At 43.5% G+C, this 17,819-nt stretch overlaps 1 protein-coding gene across 1 annotated transcript; it reads left to right on the top strand.

Annotated features, from left to right (window-relative positions):
- Nucleotides 1–5,896: 5,896 nt before the first annotated feature.
- On the top strand, nucleotides 5,897–13,196 carry PRDX1 (peroxiredoxin 1). Its single transcript, XM_056844343.1, has 5 exons — nucleotides 5,897–6,016; nucleotides 8,294–8,447; nucleotides 9,454–9,576; nucleotides 10,512–10,642; nucleotides 13,086–13,196. Exons 1-5 carry the CDS (start codon nucleotides 5,911–5,913, stop codon nucleotides 13,169–13,171), a joined length of 600 nt encoding a protein of 199 aa, XP_056700321.1. The 5' UTR covers nucleotides 5,897–5,910; the 3' UTR covers nucleotides 13,172–13,196.
- Nucleotides 13,197–17,819: the final 4,623 nt, after the last annotated feature.

Raw genomic sequence — 17,819 nt, 5'->3', positions numbered from 1 at the left:
AAAACCCTACAGGGTCACTGTAAGTCAGCTGTGACTGGATGGCACTTTCCACCACCACAATGTGGGGAAATTGGCAGCTGATGCTTTTCATGGCATGGAGGTAAATAACATCCACCTGGGAAATAAAACCCCATTCAGCCTCTGTTAAAAGGACAACACAGTTTTTTCTTCAGGCTGTTGGCTGACCTGTTAATATACTTGACAGTGTCTTGACCAAGCACTTAGGAGAGCTGAAGTCCTTTCTCAGGTACTCCTGCAGAATTTCCCAATCCTACGTGGGATTGTTCCTGTGTTTTTAACAGGAACCTGACATAACCTGTAAAACAGAGGAATCCCCCCCCCCAACAGATGGAAAACACAACATCTGCACTAGGCTGCTAATAAAGATCCAAAAACAGGGGCAGTAGAGTTTGCAGTCCGGTTTTTCATACAAAATGTCACATTTGACTTTAATGGATGTTCCCGTGATGATGCTGGCAGGAACAGAGCCTCTAGGGAAGGGGAGGGAAGTTCTTCCAGCTATTTCTCTGCCCCTGTGTGTGTATGTGCTTGTGAAGAAGGCTGTAGAAGGGAAGCAGGCCTTTTCTCTAGCGTACTGTGGGAGGCCCCTGCCATGTCCTTCTCCAGTTTCCTGCCACTAACCGTACTGGATCTTTGCCTTCTTTCTGCCACTTTTGTAGCTTGTTCCAGTGTAAAGGCTTATGACTAGAATACAGGATAGGACCATGGATCTCTAGTGGTATGGCTGTGCAACACCTGCGTACCTATTTTACGGCTCCAATAGCTGCTTCGTGCTCAGGAACAGGTATAACCTGAAGCACCAATTAAATCTATTTTGGGGGTGCTGCTGTTAGTCTACATAAAATGAGGGAAATAATAGCATCCTAGCTAATGAAGGGCTGTAAAAATGCAAGATTCATCATATGAATGCTGTGAAAATGATAATAATTTCCACTGTAACAATGTAATTTAATGGCTCTTTAAGTTCACAAAATCCCGTACCATGTAGGGTGGGCCTTTTTAACAGAGTAGGGCAGCCCGTTCCTGAAGGGGGGGAGGAAAGCTCCTTTGGAGCCATGTGTGACCCCGTGCCGGCATAGATGCCACCTTATCATGGAATAAGGTGGCACCTACGCTGGTGTGGGGGCAAACACGCCGGTGTCCAGGAACCTGGTGCAGCCAAGCCCGCAGGGCTTTCCCGGAAAGCCTGCACTGGCATGAAGGCCTTCTCAGGGGTGGAGCTGCCTTTAGGCAGCTTCCACAGCCCTTTTCTCCCCAGGAATGCCCCCTTAAGCAGTGGTGGGGCTGCACCACCTATTTTGGTGGTGCAACCTCGCTGTTCCCTAGGGGGCATTTTCTCTGTTTTTCTTTATTTTAATTTTTTAAAGTTTTTTTTTTTGTCTCTGCAGTGGCTGGCAAGCCTCTGAGGAGGTGACACAGCTCTACTGCTCTTGGCAACCATGGATCTACCACCCACTTTGGGATTATTACCAGGTGATATTATGTATTTCACTGCCATGAAAAGCTTCAGCTTCCCATTTCCTTGCATTAAGCCTACATCAAAGGGACTGGATATTTTCCTCAGGCCTGTTGCAATTTTGCATACAATGAAAGTAATAATGTATACTGAGAATGGATTACCAGCACTAAGAAGGCACCTTCGTTCAAGTTTTGCCAATTGTAGAGGGTTCATCCTCCTCAGAGCCAGATAAATAAAACAGTTAATTTAGCAGCAGTTTTGTAGGGTCTGAGGCAGTATTCCAGAGTTGCAATACAGCCTATATTGGGTTAGCAACTCTGGGTTCAGAAATACCCGGAGATTAAAGGGTGCAGCCTGAGAGAGTGGGGTTTGGGGAGGAGAGGGCCTTGGTAGGGTATAAGGCCATGCAGTCTACCTTCCAAAGCGGCCATTGTCTCCAGGGGAAGTGGAATAAATGTTTTGAATAAGTAATAAATAAATGATTGATGTAATCTGGATATTCGTTGTAACGCCAGATCTCCAGCCCCCACCTGGAGGTTGGCAACCCCAAATACAGAAAACATTTCCACTTCTAAATTAGCACGTACACTGTATGTGGAAGCTTCACTTACGTGTGAAGCAATTTGGCATGAGTGTGTATTAGGAACTAAAGATATAAGGGGAAGTCACTCAAGATGCTATCTTGCTGGTGAGGATTACTGTGCTCACTGGTCAACGCTGGACTTGCCAAAATGATGGCGCTTCCTCATCCCAAAGTGCCCCAGCCTCATGACTCTGCGTTTTCAATTGTGAAATACTCCTCAGTTGCACAACGAGCGCCAGTGAAAGGCTTGTCATGATCTTTCCCACCCTTCAGCAAATTCATAACGGCTTATAACTTTGAACTGTACTGCCATCCACCACTGCCTTTAAAAGGTAATACTATTCTCTTTCGCAATAAAACGAAACAGGAGGCACGTAACGCCGGGGCGGCCGAGAGATCGCCCAGCTACACTCACAACGTGAACTCCTCTCCCATCGCCTTTCTCACTGCTAAGCAACTAACAGGCGGAAAGAGACCAAACTGCAAAGTCATGCTGTCGCTGCAACTAGACAAGCTGGGAGGAGAGAGGCGAGGAGGAGGAGGAGCCAAGAGGCGGCCTGGCCGCCTTCAGATCAGTTTCCTCGCGAGATTGGGGAAGGTATAAAACCCGGCAGGGGCAGCCCTGGAGGGTTGGATTGGTTTGTTCGCTCCTGGGGCGTCTGCAGTGTCTTGTTAGGTAATGCTCGTAGCTACTAAGCCTGTGCAAGGGATTGCGTGGGGCGCGTTTTACCAACGGGGATGTTTCCGTTGGATCGCTATTGCAAAGCCTTTTAAGGGACAGTAGCGTATAGCGCTTTATGCCTTTTGTAGGTTGGTGGGATTTGTTTGCATGCTTACAAATGAGCGGCTTTTTTTAAAAAAATGAAAGAAGTGCAGGATGCTGAGTGCATTGTATTAGTTTTCGGTTCCTTGCCGATGATTCTTTGCCTTGTGGCGGAACGACTGAGCGGCGTACGGTTTCCGAGGCTATTTATGCACGGGAGGTTTTGCCTTGGATTTGCCGGTCTCCAGATGCGCGTTTCCCCCAGCCCAATTCTCAATAATCAGCCCCCAATGCAGAGTTTTGAGAATTCGGATGGGGAAAATGTGCATCTGGAGAGCGGTACATCCAAGGCGGAAACTCCCATGCATAAATGACCCTCGTTTTTCGTTTTAGATGTTTCGGGTGTTGCCTCTTCTCTTGGATGGAAGAGGAGGAAGTAAAATTCCGCTTCCAACAGCCTGAAGGGTAGAGATAATTGACTGCAATCAAGGTTGAGTTGTCAAGCTAAATTGCAGTTCATACGCTCTGGGTTCTCGCCCCCCCCCCCAGCGACAAGGGCTAGCAGCTACGGCCAGATCGGAGAGCTGCGGCCTCAGCTGCAGACTTCAATGGCCTCTAAGCCGCCGATGGCGTTCAGAGACTGGCAAGGCGAAGGAGCGGGCCGCTGCTTTCCAGCTTCAGGCGGTGGGGTGTTTTACCGCCCGGAGACACGGTCTTTCAGTTGGCTGTGCACGGGAGGTTTGGCCTTGGGGTTCCCACTCTGTAGGTGCACATTCCCCCCTCTCCGGATCCTCAAAACTCAACCTGCAGAAATCTGAGGATTCAGATGGGGGGAGTGTTAATCGAGAGAGCGGCGAGTCCCAAGGAAAAACCTCCCATGCGTCACTGGCCTCTGTGAGGGATGCCGCGAGGCAAGAGGCTCGCTCGCTGGAGTAAGGCCATTTCTGCCCGGGAGGTTTGGCCTTGGGCTTGCCGCTCTCAGGATGCACGTTGCCCCCATCCAAACTCGACAATAAGCCCCCGTGCAGAGTCTGGAGGGTTCGGATGGGGGCAACGTGCATCCCGAGAGCGGCAAGCCCAAGGCCAGACCTCCCGGGCAGAAATGGCCTTTGTTCCAGGGAGCCCCGCGGGTCGTCTGAATCAAAACGCTTTCGGTCGCCCTGAGCACCGCTTGGGAACGTGGATGGCGAGCTTCGATCTGGGCGGTTCGTAAACAGGTTTTCCCTCTTGGGAGGTTTCAGGTTTGCCTGACGGAAGATGAAGGTGGTTGCTTCACTAGCCGTTTCAATTGTCCTGCTTAGAAAGGACTTTTCAAAGGTTGGAGTAGGACTTGAGCAAGTGTTTGGGGTTCTGGGAAGCGGCTTCAGTTGTATAAGCGTGAAGGGAGGGGGTCCCCAATGTGGTGCCATGGTGCTTGCCCACGCCTTTTCTGGCGTTCAGAAATGTTTTTCGGAAGTGGGTGGGGCCAAGTAGGGCTTTTACCCAGCAAGACTTCTGATTGACTATTGCATATTTGATTGGCTATGCAGGTTTTTTAAAAATGCTGCTTTGGCAGCAGCTGCCACCACAGCACTAGTATCTACACTGTGGCTGTTACCGCACTTGTATTCCCAGCGATGTATTAAGAGTTTGAAAACGTTATAAGAAAAACTGTTCGCACTTTGTTTGGGCCCTTTAGCTGTGAAGACGTCTTCCGACCATTTATAAGCCGTGGTATCCAAAACCCTTTTAAAGCGATGTTTTTTACAACATTTTCAAATACGTTGCTGGGAATACAAAGTGTGGTAACCCCGTGTTACTAAAATTAAGCTGTGGCAATCATTTTGTGGCCGGCTCCGCCTCCTGCAGCAGCCATTCTGTTGTTATGCCCACCAGGCCATGTCAGAATTCCAAATGTGTCCAGGGGCTCAAAAAGGTTGGGGACCCCTGGTGTATTGTAACAAAACCGGTCTAGTGGCTTAAAGGCTGACGTTTATTCCAGCATGTGCTTTTGTGAGCCAGAGCTCACTTCTTCAGGTGCAGTCTAAGAAACCCTCTGAAATGGTTATGACTAATATTGCTGTATTAAACTGCATAAGAGCACTCAAGTGTTCTATGTGATGGTGGTTGTCTTCAGGGTTCTTCCTGTTGCCAGCACAACTTCTTCTCCTTGGTAGTCTGTCACAAGAAATAATTCAAGCACTTCATTTTAGTTGAGCTCTTAACATAGTTTACTGAAGTGTGTGTAAGCATATGCTTAGTTGGCTGAGCTTGTCCTTAAACTGACATGGGAGAACAGGGCTGGCAAGGCCTCTCTGATTGAATAAGTTTTAATTGCTAGGTGCATATATGAAGTGTTGACAGAAATTAATGTGGCAATACTATCCAACTGGAAAAACCTTTAAAAAAATTTTACCTAGACTTTGCCAGTGCTGGAGTTTCTGTGATTCTTTCAAGTGGCCACAATCACACTTTGCAAATTAATTTGCATCTGATGAGGCTCAGCTATCTAAAAATCTTGCAGCCTTGGTTGAAGTTCATGCTCCATGTCAATGTAGTACTTGCTTTTGCTTTAAAGTATCTCAGCAGTCCTTTTGCGAGGAGAGTTTCGGAAATAACAAATACATTCACTACTATTCTCTAAAGAAATTTCACTGTAGTGCAGAAGTCAGACTCCCCCCCCCTCCCCGCTCCACTTAGAGGTAATGATTGTATTAAATGCTTGTAATATATAGCAGCTAACACTCCTTTCCCGTGCACTGCTAAACCTGTACACTGTTGCCTTACAACAGTCAGGTCAGAGGCTACAGTTCTGCAAATAATGCTAAGTTTTCTATTAAATCAGAATTTCTGTGTACTTTCTATTACTCGCAGTATTTCAGTGTTCTTCAAATCACTAACGTTCAATCAGTGACACTTCCTTGTTTATTGTGCCTAAATACTGAAATCTATACATCTATAGTGTTTTTGCAAACCAGCAGTTGCTCTAGTCAATCCAAAAATTATAAATGCAGTCTGAAATAATGCTAGTTTGTTTGTCTCTGGAGAAGGGTTTAAAAAGCTACAAGACCTAACAAATTTCAAATTTCTTCAGATCCTGCCAGAATGTCATCGGGAAATGCTCATATTGGTAAACCAGCCCCTGGCTTTCAGGCCACAGCCGTGATGCCTGATGGGGAATTCAAAGACATCAAGCTCTCAGACTACAAAGGTAAGTGTATTAAAAGCTGATAGATTTTTATGTAGGGGGTTGCAAAAGCAGCATGTTCTACATGTAAAATCCTAATGTCACTTGAACTGAAAGCATGATGCTGACATGTAACAGCTTTGCTGGATACAGAATAAGAAAATTTAACAGTGTTGCAAAAGCAACCTCCAGCATACCATGTTAGGTATATTGCAAAATTTCTATTGTGATTGGACAGTAACCTTGGGATTCAGATCATTTGCAATAAGCAAGTTGTAATAAAGATTATGAAATACAGCAAGCTAATTAAGCTAGATGGCAAAAGATTGCTTTATGACACTGTTAGTTTTCTTATCCAGAACAGTTTCGTTTCAAGATCAAGGATCACAGACCTGAATAAGTGAGTTTGTTACTCATAGAAGGCTGGCAGACTGAAATGGGGGCATACCAACAAATCTGTTCCCAAAAGTTTCTACTCTGCCCATAGAAACATGTATTAGTCATCTGTGGGCCAACTTCCTTGTCTTCTTACTAACGAGCTCCTGAATCATCAGGGGCTTGCCTATGGTTTCACTTCAGTTCCTTCCAAACACTGGTTCCCAACCAGGGGTCCATGGACCCCCAGGGGTCCACGAGAACTAAATTAAGGTCCGCGAAACAAAGTTATAAACCCATAATAAATTAATATTTTCAATTAAAAGTTCTCTATTATAAAATATATTCAAATATTATTCTAAGTTTAATGTTTAACTAACAGTTATGATTAAAGTTTATTTTCAAATTCTCAGAATTTTAATTTTGAACCTTGGGGTCCCTGCACCGAACAAAAAAGTCCTAGTGGTCCCTGGTCAAAAAAAGGTTGGGAACCACTGCTTCCAAATAACCAGAACCAACTTGGCACTGGCTTCTTTGCAGGCTAGAACCTCTGACATCTTAGATTTCTGAAAGCAGAGTTTCTCCTCCTCCCTTACTGATCTTTGTGCCCCATCTCTGATTAACTGTGCTTGATGGGCTGAATAAGGAAGACTGTAATCCAAAAGCTAAGTAACAAAGGGCTTTGCTTCCCCCATGTTTAGCCTACTGAAGACAGCAAGCGATCAGAACCGCAGTATGTGGGCTGTACTGTGAGATGCAGCAAATGAGCCAAGCTTTCACCCATTTCACCCAATGCTCTCATTCTCAAAGGCAAAGTGGAAGCGGGGAATGCTCCCAAGACATTAGCTTCGAATACAGATCGGCTGGGCCAGATTCATCCTTCAAGTTATCAGTGGAACAGACAAAGAATCCAGTACAGAACTAGCTTCCCTGGTGCTTAGGCCCAGCAAGGGCAGGTGCTCACCATCCTCTAGAGCAGGGGTGTCGGACTCATTTGTTACAAGGGTAATTTGGTTGGGCCAGGCCATGTGTACCAGCCTGCAGTGGGCTTGCCAGCCCAGATCGGAAGCGGGGGGGTGGTTTCTTTGGTTGGCCAACTCGCAGCGGGCTTGCCAGCCCAGATCGGGACTGGAAGGTGGCTTCCTCGGCTGGCATGCCCAGTGGGTACATCACCCTCCCCAGCTGCCCCTGATTTTGCGGGCAGCAGGAAAGGGCAATCTACATGCTGGGCTGGAGCCCCCCCCTTCTGATCCCCACTGCTTGTGTAGCTTGGACCTCCATGTGGAGGTCTCAGCTGGCAAGCTGCATGGATCGCAAGGCCCCAGAATTGAGAGCGGGGGGAGGGGGATGGCTGCCTCGGCCCACGGGCCGGATAACAGCTCTCAAAGGGCTGGATCTGGCCCATGGGCTTTATCTTTGACATACTTGTGCTAGAACAGGGGTGTCCAACCTTTTGACTTCCCTGGGCCACATTGAAAGAAGAAGAATTATCTTGGGCCACACATAAAATACACTTAACACTAACATACCACTAACATAATGTTTTAAGTAAGTTCATGATTTTGTGTTGGGCTTCATTCATAGCTGTCCTGGGCTGTGGGTTGGGCAAGCCTGTTCTAGAGGCTTTCTAAGTGCTTATGAAGCACTTGGGGAAACCTAGCACATGCTGAGTGTTTAGCTAAACCATGTTCCACTTCTGCCAGTTTAGTGATAGGTAGCTTTTGTTTGTAACATCTTTTTAGCATTTGGGGCTTCAGGTGAATTGAGCACAGCAGAATGTCCCAAAGAAGATACTGCTAATGTTGGGTTTTATAGTTTTTTAACTTGTAACCTCTGAAACTGTTGTTGCTTTAATTCACAGTGAGTTTCACTGTTGTTGCTTTACTTGATGCAAAAATGCTAACTTGGTTACTTTTTTTTCCTTAGGCAAATATGTTGTGCTGTTCTTCTATCCACTTGACTTCACCTTTGTTTGCCCAACTGAGATTATTGCATTCAGTGACAGATCTGAGGAGTTTCGGAAGATCAACTGTGAAGTAATTGGAGCTTCTGTTGACTCCCACTTCTGCCACCTTGCCTGGTAAGAGTTCTTGGGTTACAAGCTTTGTTTCTTCTCTGCAAGTCCTCCCAAACCTTGTATAAGCAGAAGTAGCTGCTGCCAGGAAATATTTTAATCAGAAGTTCTTGCCTTGGGCAAAACAGTTTAGGAATAAGAATAGTTTTTGCAAGTGACAAAATACTTTATGGCTCACCAATACTTGGTTCTCATTGTTAATAGTCAAGTAATCCATAAGAGATCCGTCCTTCACAATCTTGTGACATGACTAGATCAGCAATTCTCTGAAGGCTAGTACTAATATGGCAGTATGGGATCTATTTCCTCAGTCTTTCATTGTTGTTAATGCCTGTGGGCTCCCATGGTTCATCCTTAGAGATAACAAGCGAGGGCGCCCCTTGCTGGTTTTGCTCGCCACACTCTCTCCTTTCCCTCTTTCCTCCATTCTCTGTTCCCCTCTGCCTCTATCCCTCTTGTCTGTCCTTCCTTTCCCCCCCAAGTTGCCTTGAATTTAAAAAGAAGTTGGCAGCTATTTCAAATTTTTCTAGGCAACCACAGACAGTGGTTTCCTAGGCACTCCAAAATGTCAGTCAATATCTTGTGAGGAAACCTTGTAAAATCTTAGAATTAGCCCTTCTATTAAAAAAATATTTTTCTACAGACCTGAGGGATGACCCAGGTTTATAGGAAAATCTCCCCTATTTGTACATGGCCCCCATTTTGTAGAGTTAATGATCTTCAGTCTGGCACCAAGTTCATAATTGTGTCATAAGACACAAGAGCGCTGTAGGACTGGACCACTGGTTGGTAGCTCTTGTGTTACTCCAGCAGTTTATGAAACATAACTTGTATTATTAAAGGTATTTCCATGTCATTCTTGAAACTGAGTGATTTTTTCCTTTAGGTTAATGCCACATACATACTTAAGAATATATACTTAAGTATTTGAAACTAATGATATTCCTGTAGCCTTCTTGAATTCCTGAAATATGATGTGGCTTTCTAAAATCCCTTTCAGCTATCTTTACAGGATCAACACTCCTAAGAAGCAAGGTGGTCTGGGTAACATGCGCATTCCTTTGTTATCTGACAAAAAGTGCGATATTGCTAAAGCGTACGGAATACTAAAAGAAGATGAAGGCATTTCTTACAGGTAAATCTGTAACTACAGCCTCTAAGTGACTTGCTTAGAGAGCATGGTATGATGACAAGCACCACTCCAATGCTGTTGTGATCCTCAATATGTTATTCTTGATGTCCTTGTTAAATGTTTTCCTGTGGTATGTTGGGGAGAAGAGTCTTGAAGTCCTGTACATGTTTCCCTTCATCCTAGTAAAAAAGTGGTGCAAGAATGTGCACAATACCACGTATCTGGTATTTGTATCTGGGTTGAAAGAGGGGAAAAAGAAAGGTTCAGGAAGATCCCAGGCAAGCAAGTCTAAAATGAACATATTTGTACTATATCATATATGTTGAAGGGTTAGGGCATGCACAGTCCAGAAGCTCTGTTTAGATATTATTCTTTTGTGAAGTCAAGGAAAGCCTTGGCAATTTTAATTACTGTGCACTATTGAAGTGAAATGACGTCACTTTATGTACAAATATTCAGCAGACATACATAGATCTGATATTGATAGGAAACGTTTCCTGTAAAGCTACAAGAGTAAGATGTTATGACATTACTATTAGTAATTTTCTTTGGTCTAGATTGTGAGCTTAATATTATAAAACCTTACGCTGCACCGATTATAACTTTAACCTTATCTTGAGGGGCAAAGTTTATGATGTAATCTATTATAACGAAGTCTGCTGCATAGGACACTGTCAATTTGGCTGTGATCCCTCCGTAACTTTGAGTTGTTTTTTACCATTACTCTTTATGATATGTTCTATATGTTTAATGGCAAGAATTGCAAATCAAATTTTGCATATTTCTGTATTGTTTTTAGAACAAAAAATATATGCTAGAACTTGAGTGATGAGAATAGAAAATGCTGTTGGGGCACAAAACTTAATACTATATTCTGGGTTGTAGTGTTGGAAGTGTATGTGCTTAAATTTTCTGATTTGTGCTCATCTCTCCTTAAGGGGTCTCTTTATCATTGATGATAAGGGAACTTTACGCCAGATCACAATTAATGATCTCCCAGTTGGCCGTTCAGTTGATGAAACACTCCGGCTAGTTCAGGCTTTTCAGTTTACAGACAAACATGGAGAAGGTAAGATTATCATGGATCATACTGGCCTAGCTGATGTTTTAGATAAATAAAACATTTTTATGCTTCCTTTCCATGGAGCTTGGGGCCCTGAAGGCAGTGAACAATCAAAAGCATTAAAATCAGCTTTAAAAACACGTATGTACAAAACAAAAGCAACAATTAAAGCATAAACACATGAACAGGAAGGAGAATCACTAAGGGAAAACAGAAGTTTTCACCTGCCAGTAGAAGACAGTGATGGGGGTGGAGACAGATGACTCCCCTTGGGGAAGGTATTCCATGGTTTTGGAGCCATGACCAAGAAGGCCCATTCTCAGGTAGCTTCTAATGTTGCCTCAGATGTTAGGGCCCCCTGAAGCAGGATGCTAAAGGAACTCTTTCAAAAGGAACCCTTTAATTACCATAACAACTCTTAAGTCATGAATATTTGTCTTAATAAACAGGAAGTGTACACTATTTCAGAATGATTAAAATGCATACATTAAACATTTATATTTTTTAAGTGAAAGAAACAATGGCATACATGGCTACTTCAAACACAAAAAGCATATGGGAATATTCAGTTTCTGTGCAGTTTTGTAAAGATATCTGCTAAGACTTCCAAGATTTGGTTTTTTCCATACTGTTATTCACAGATGCCTTCATTTTGGAGCGTATTCAGGGAAATATATACATTGAGTGATGGGGGACTCAGATGTCTTAGGTTTATAGAAGTCTAGAACACATGCCATGAATTGCTTGATTACAGTTCTGGGGATTCCCAGTTTCCCTATCAGGGTTGCCCTTGTGATGAAGGTGAAACAGATTCCCTGGTTCCAGCTGAAATATTAGGTAGAAAATAGTCTGCTTGCTTGAATATCTAAGGGGATATAGATTAAAGTTGCCAAGAGACAGCAGATATCAATTCTTTCACAGAGAAACTACAGGAAAAGAATAGGAAGGGAACAGGGGGTATAAATAAAAGAAGGAAAGGACAGATAGAGGTCTTGGGTTGCTCAGGTAGTCTCCCAGAGGCTTTTGCTTTCAACCAACTTTTAATCCTGTTCATGTGTTACACTGAACGCACAGACATCCTGCATGTACAGGCATACAGGATGTTTGTAAGAAGGAGTCAATGTGCATTCACTTCACAAATCAGGGACTGGTACCTGGATAAACATACCTGGCTCCTATCCACTCCTGTGGGGGAAAATAGCCAATGTTGCAGCATTGAATGGTAACTTTGCTGCCATCACCACCATTTTGGAAAGGAGGGGGCAAAGGGCCTCTAACACAGTAGTGTTAGAACAAATGACCACAGTAGTGTTAGAACAAAGCTATCTTCCAGTGTATTGGCAATGGGGCTGGAAGGCTTTTTTTCTCCTTGCTCATGCCATGGTGGTATTCTTTCCACAGCATGGCCAGGCTGATGTGTAGTAGTCCTAGCTTCATTTGCTACAATATGCCTCCTCCACAACAGGCAAAGTTGTACAGTGAAGGGAAGCACTCTCCTGCCCCTGGATGGCTATAACCACTTATGAAGCCACAGTTCTCCACTCATACTTGCACAAAAATCAAGAAGCTCATGCTGTTCTTTTGTCCTGCAACCTCAGTATCGATTCTTCATTCTTTGTCTCCATTACTTGTACTTATTAATATTCCTGGAGAGCCAGTGTAGTGGTTAAGGAGTCAGGCTAGGAGCTGGGAAACCCAGGTTTGAAACCCCACTTGTGCCATGGAAGCTTGCTGGTTTACCTTGGGCCAGTCACACACTCTCAGCCCTGACCCTAGTGTTTGGCTGGGAGATCTCCAAGGAATACCAGGGTGATACGGAGGCAGGCAATGGCAAACCACCTCCGAACATCTCTTGCCTTGAAAACCCTACAGGATCACCATAAGTTGATGGCAAAAAACCCAAACAAACAAAAATCCCTGTCTGTTTCCCTCTTCCCAGTATTTCTTGCATTTGCTTTCTTCTCTCGGCATCCACTTTCTCCTTCCATTAGCTTCTTTTTTCACAAGGTCTGCCTTTGCTTTTTTCCTCTGTAAGTAATCTAAAGGGGGTAGACCAGCATATTGTCATAGATCTCATTCTGGGCAACACTGTTCCAATGCTAGCGAGTAGCCATGAAACATCAGTTTGCTGTGGTGAAATAGATGAAGCCGCAATTAGTAGTTTTTCACTGGTCCAGGTCACCTTAGAGATGGGTTGACTCTCTAAAGGAAGCCACAGCCCTCAATTTGCAAGACCTGAGCAAGGCTGTCAAAGATTAGGACATTTTGGAGGACATTGATTCATAGGGTCTCCATGAGTCGGAAGCGACTTCACGGCACTTAACACACACAGGTCACCTTGTAGGTCCATAGCTGGATTTTAAACTTTGATGTGCTTTCAACCTATGGCTTTGACTCTGATCTGCTTTCCACCTGTGCTCCTAAGTAATGTTCTTTATTGTCTTTTTAGTGTGTCCAGCTGGCTGGCAACCTGGGAGTGACACAATCAAGCCTGATGTTCAGAAGAGTAAAGAGTACTTCTCCAAGCACAAATAAATGTGCGTCATTTCTGTGTTTTGTAATTTGTATAAAAGCAAAAGTGTAACCTTGCCTTTCTTATTTAAAGAGTAACCCTATTGTGTGAGCTAAGAGATTTACAGCTACATTTAATCTGTTTATTTCAAATCAGTTTGTCAAGTACAATGACTCTGGAGTAAATTATGAAGTGAAATTAATTGACAGCAGCTGTAAGTATTGAGGAAATTATATTTCCTTATTTGTCCGTACTAGAATAGAAAATGTTTTTCATTTATTGTGCTCACATGGATAATTAAAGACCCAATGGTTTTTCTAGTATTTTGTATTGTCATTAAACGTGGGGAAAATGGAATGCTGTCAAATTTGTGAATTTTTCTCAAAATGGCATGGAAAGGCAGTAGCTTTTCTGAAATGGCACTTAAAGCAGCAGAACCCCTCTGTACCAGGAGAGGGTGTTGATCTACTTGCCAATAGCAGCGTATGTTGTGGGAAAGAGGGCCTCAACTAGCATGCAATGTACTAGCAAAGCTCAGCCCGCTATTTGTGGTTCCATTTGTGCTTCAAGTTGTGTGTGTGTAAAGTGCCATCAAGTCACAGCTGACTTATGGCGACCCCTTTTGGGGTTTTCATGGCAAGAGACTAACAGAGGTGGTTTGCCAGTGCCTTCCTCTGCACAGCAACCCTGGTATTCCTTGGTGGTCTCCCATCCAAGTACTAACCAGGGCTGACCCTGCTTATCTTCTGAGATCTGACGAGATCAGGCTAGCCTGGGCCATCCAGGTCAGGGCGTGCTTCAAGTTAGATAGCATTAATTCCCCCTTTTTGGTTTCTTGGTCCTTTCCCTTTCTGTTATGAGTAGCCAGTCAGGCATACTAGTGACTTTGGCCAAAAGCAGATGTTCCAAGGGCCTTGGATGGATTGCTGTTCGCATTCCCTCAAGCCCCTTCTTACCAGTGGATTTAAAGAACCAAAAAAGTTGTTCGTATGACTGAATCACGTTTTCAGAAGGACCCTTTATGATAATTTCTTTCAGGTCTCCAAGAATTGGGAAATTCAAGGCAGAGTCAATCTTCTGTGCCATAACTAAGGACCATTTCCTGGCTCTGTGGGAGGTGGTGTTAGAGCTCAGATTAGCATTTCTCATAGATTTATCCACAAATACGGAATTGATATTCCCTAGTCTTAATTCTAAAAGCAAGGGAGCATGATTGCTATCGTAAAGGTAACTAAGAGAAAATGAAGAAATCAGGTCTTTGATAGTACAGGATACTAAAATGTAATCAATACTGCAACCTCTATCTGAAATATAAGTGAAATCTCCTTTGCTATCAAAATTTTGGCTCCTGTTAATAACCGTAAGACCAAACTGCGCAGCAAAATTTATCAAACATTGGCCACCAAAATTGATTTAATCATCTTTAGCTTTTCATTGGCCAAATTTTCTATCCAAGTTTTCCCTCAAAGGTACTTACCTTTTTGTGCCTGCTCCCCCCCGCCCCAAGACTTGGGTATCTGGTTACCTCATTTCTCTTGGCTTTCCAATCTGTTGTTGCTTTCTAAGACTGGCCTGTTTTACCTTGCTGTAAAATATTCTTTATCACATGCTTCATTCTGGAATGAAAAGGCTCCTTTTTTCCTCCTAAGCAATAAGTCATTAGTTGGCAGGCCCAAAAGTGTAAGATTAATACATGCCATCGTATTTGCTATTACTATGTATAGGTGTGAAAGCTGGACAGTGAAGAAAGCGTTGGAGGAGTGTGTTATGGATACTGTGGACTGCCAAAAAAAATCAGTGGGTTATAGATCAAATCAAGCCTGAACTGACCCTAGAAGCTAAAATGACTAAACTGAGGCTATTGTATTTTGGTCACGTCATGAGACAACAAAAGTCACTGGAAAAGACAGTCATGCTAGGAAAAGTTGAGGGCAGCAGAAAAAGAAGACCCAACAAGAGATGGACTGACTCAATAAAGGAAGCCAGAGCCCTCAATTTGCAAGATCTGAGCAAGGCTGTCAAAGATAGGACATTTTGGAGGGCTTTCATTCATAGGGTCGCCATGAGTCGGAAGCGACTTGACGGCACTTAATACACACACAAGAGTCAACGTACATTTAAATAAGAGCTGATGATATCCTGCTGAAGACTGGGTTTATTCCATTTTGTCTAAAACTGCCCCTGCAGTAGTATCAAAGTATAACTTCTGAAGGCAGTCAGATGCTACAGCTGGTAGCTACAGCTACCAGAGTAATTATTGCAAGTCATTTTCAGATTACTGTGGAATCTGTAGGACGCTGTGGAAAGGTTGACTTCTGATGAAAGCTATCTACCACAATCTGCTCTGAATGATTCAGATGGCTTTTTGTGACCAAAATTTTTACACAGCTGAACAACTTATCAAGAGAAAAAATATTTGATGAGGGATATGTTATGCTAACAATTTTACAACTAATCTGCAAAAAAATGCATTTTCTAGCAATGAGAGTATTAGTTAACTCCTTTAATGAAATTGAATAGATGCTTTGAGATTTGTGAAGTGCCTCTAATAAAGAGGCTACTTTTTACCCAGTAGCTCGTAAAATGTAGGAGGCAGGTGAGTCAAAGCAGGATATTAAATGCTACACAGGAAAAAATTATATCTGTAAAAAGCCACATGAGACAGACAAACGATGCCTCTGCAAAGCAAAATGAGGAAGCATCTTTATCCAACACATGCCCAGGACAATGTGGTACAGTACTGTTTCCACTAGATGGCTCTGCTATATCTTGTGATCATGTGTGGATCTGGACTGTGACTGGAAGCATATGTAAATTAACATACTTTCCCCTAAACTGCCACCTTTGCTTACTGTGAGATGGGCTTTTCATGGCGTGACACACCTCAAATGCCCACCAATATCCTTATGTTCCCAGTTGTTAGTAAGGAATTCACCACTGTTTTGGAAAGTGTTGTTTCAGATTTTTCCAGAAGTGAGAATACATCTTCCCAGTATTCACTCCATTAGAAGAGATCTGTTTTGATAGGGCCCTCTCTTACAGGGCCATTTTTACTTTGCTAGGATGCCGGGGGAAATTATCAGTAGTTAAGGTGTCCCATGCTGCTTCCAGTCTTCTTAGGTGGTCCACACAATCAACCAGGATTGGGGGACTAGGTGCACATGTGTATGTGTGACTGCGAATGTGAGTGAGGAGAGGGCACTGGAATACTCTTTCCGTTTGTGCCACCTCATTAATGGAGGCCATTTATGGTCAGTGGGGTGGGGTTCTGCAGTGATGCTACCCTCTTTATTTTGTCTATATCCACCTTGTTCTGGTTTATTTATTTATTTATTTTGGTGGGTAGCTCTGAGTAGAGGATTGACTGGTGTGAACTGGCCACTCAAGATACTGTGGATGTTGTATACTTCATGTAGGATACATGAGGTCAACTTTGTGCCTGGGGTTGAGTGTTGGTAGGCTCTTCTCTTCATACTTGAGGTTGGGTGCTTTCTGGAGCTTCTCTGTGCTTGATATCGTCAGTTACACATGCTTCAGCTGTGTTTTTCACTTGTGAAGGTAACATCGGTTACTGATGTATTTACATATATGGACACGTACTCTGGAGTAGATCAAGCTACTAAGCAAAACAGTGAGAAGGAAACCGAGATTGGACAGCATCTGCTTTTTTCCCCTTCCCAAGGAACAAAATTCATGCATACAGAGCAGGAAACAATACAGCTGAAGGATATCTCTGGTTGCATGACCTTAAACTGAGGGCAGTCCCTGCCTGTAATTAAATGGGATGATTTCAGATTGCCTTGACTCTGTAATGCTTTGCATTATCCCCTCATCCCTTTAAAATCTAGTAGAATCTACAAAACACTAGAGCAAATGATGGAACAGGCATTTTATCTTTTTGCTTTTGCCTCGTGGGACAGCAAAATAGCCCTGTGAGTAGGGATTTGCAGTGCTCCCTTCCCATGTGTGGCTTCCTCTTGTTGTATGAGGGAGGAGGAGTTAGGGATCATTCCAGAATCCAGTCAGAGATTGGGCTAGTGCCCCCATCAAGAATTGTTAATCTGTTCACAGATGTCTGAATTAGATGTGGAGGAATCTCAACTCCTGGTTGTGATCGGAATTGTACCAAGGGCAATTGCTACACCTGTCTTTGTGGTTTGCCAAGTGTACAGTTTTTTCAACATCACTGTAATGTGGCAGGTAATGTGGAAGACAAGCCTTGCACACCTGCAAAGCAATTATGATAAGGGTTGATGCCACAGAAAGCCAGGATTCATCCATTTTTAAGTGGTATGTTCTAGAGTACCTTGTGGACTTTGGAGAGGTTTGTCATGAGATACAAGATCTAAGAGTCACACCAAGACACAGATAAAATAAGAGGAAAATAGTTTGGATAGTGGGTAGGAAAAGAAACGCCTAATGGATATTAGAACACTGATGAACTCGTTTTGACAATTTACAGTCTAATCTTGTCCCATTTTTCAGCCTCCATGAAAGCAGAAGTTCTGCCTTCTGTCAAGGCAAGGCCCAGTATTTGTGGCACTGCAGAATGGAAACATACAGCACTTTCTCAAAAATTTCCTGGCTGGCTGCCCTCTCAAATGGCCAAAAGTTCAAGAACCTTTGGGCCAAAAGGTGGTGGCATGTAGAAGATAAAGCAGTAACGTGCAA

The sequence above is a fragment of the Euleptes europaea genome, chromosome 2, assembly GCF_029931775.1.
Source record: "Euleptes europaea isolate rEulEur1 chromosome 2, rEulEur1.hap1, whole genome shotgun sequence".
Classification (NCBI taxonomy): domain Eukaryota; kingdom Metazoa; phylum Chordata; class Lepidosauria; order Squamata; family Sphaerodactylidae; genus Euleptes; species Euleptes europaea.
Note: the sequence above shows the minus strand (reverse complement) of the source record. Positions and strands in the feature narration are given on the sequence as shown.

What these genes read in the sequence shown, in the direction of transcription:
- PRDX1 (XM_056844343.1), top strand. Translation starts at nt 5,911, where the DNA reads ATGTCATCGGGAAATGCTCATATTGGTAAACCAGCCCCTGGCTTTCAG. An exon ending in CACTTCTGCCACCTTGCCTG is followed by an intron (nt 8,448 to 9,453) that starts GTAAGAGTTCTT and finishes CTATCTTTACAG; the next exon opens with GATCAACACTCCTAAGAAGC. An exon ending in TACAGACAAACATGGAGAAG is followed by an intron (nt 10,643 to 13,085) that starts GTAAGATTATCA and finishes TTGTCTTTTTAG; the next exon opens with TGTGTCCAGCTGGCTGGCAA.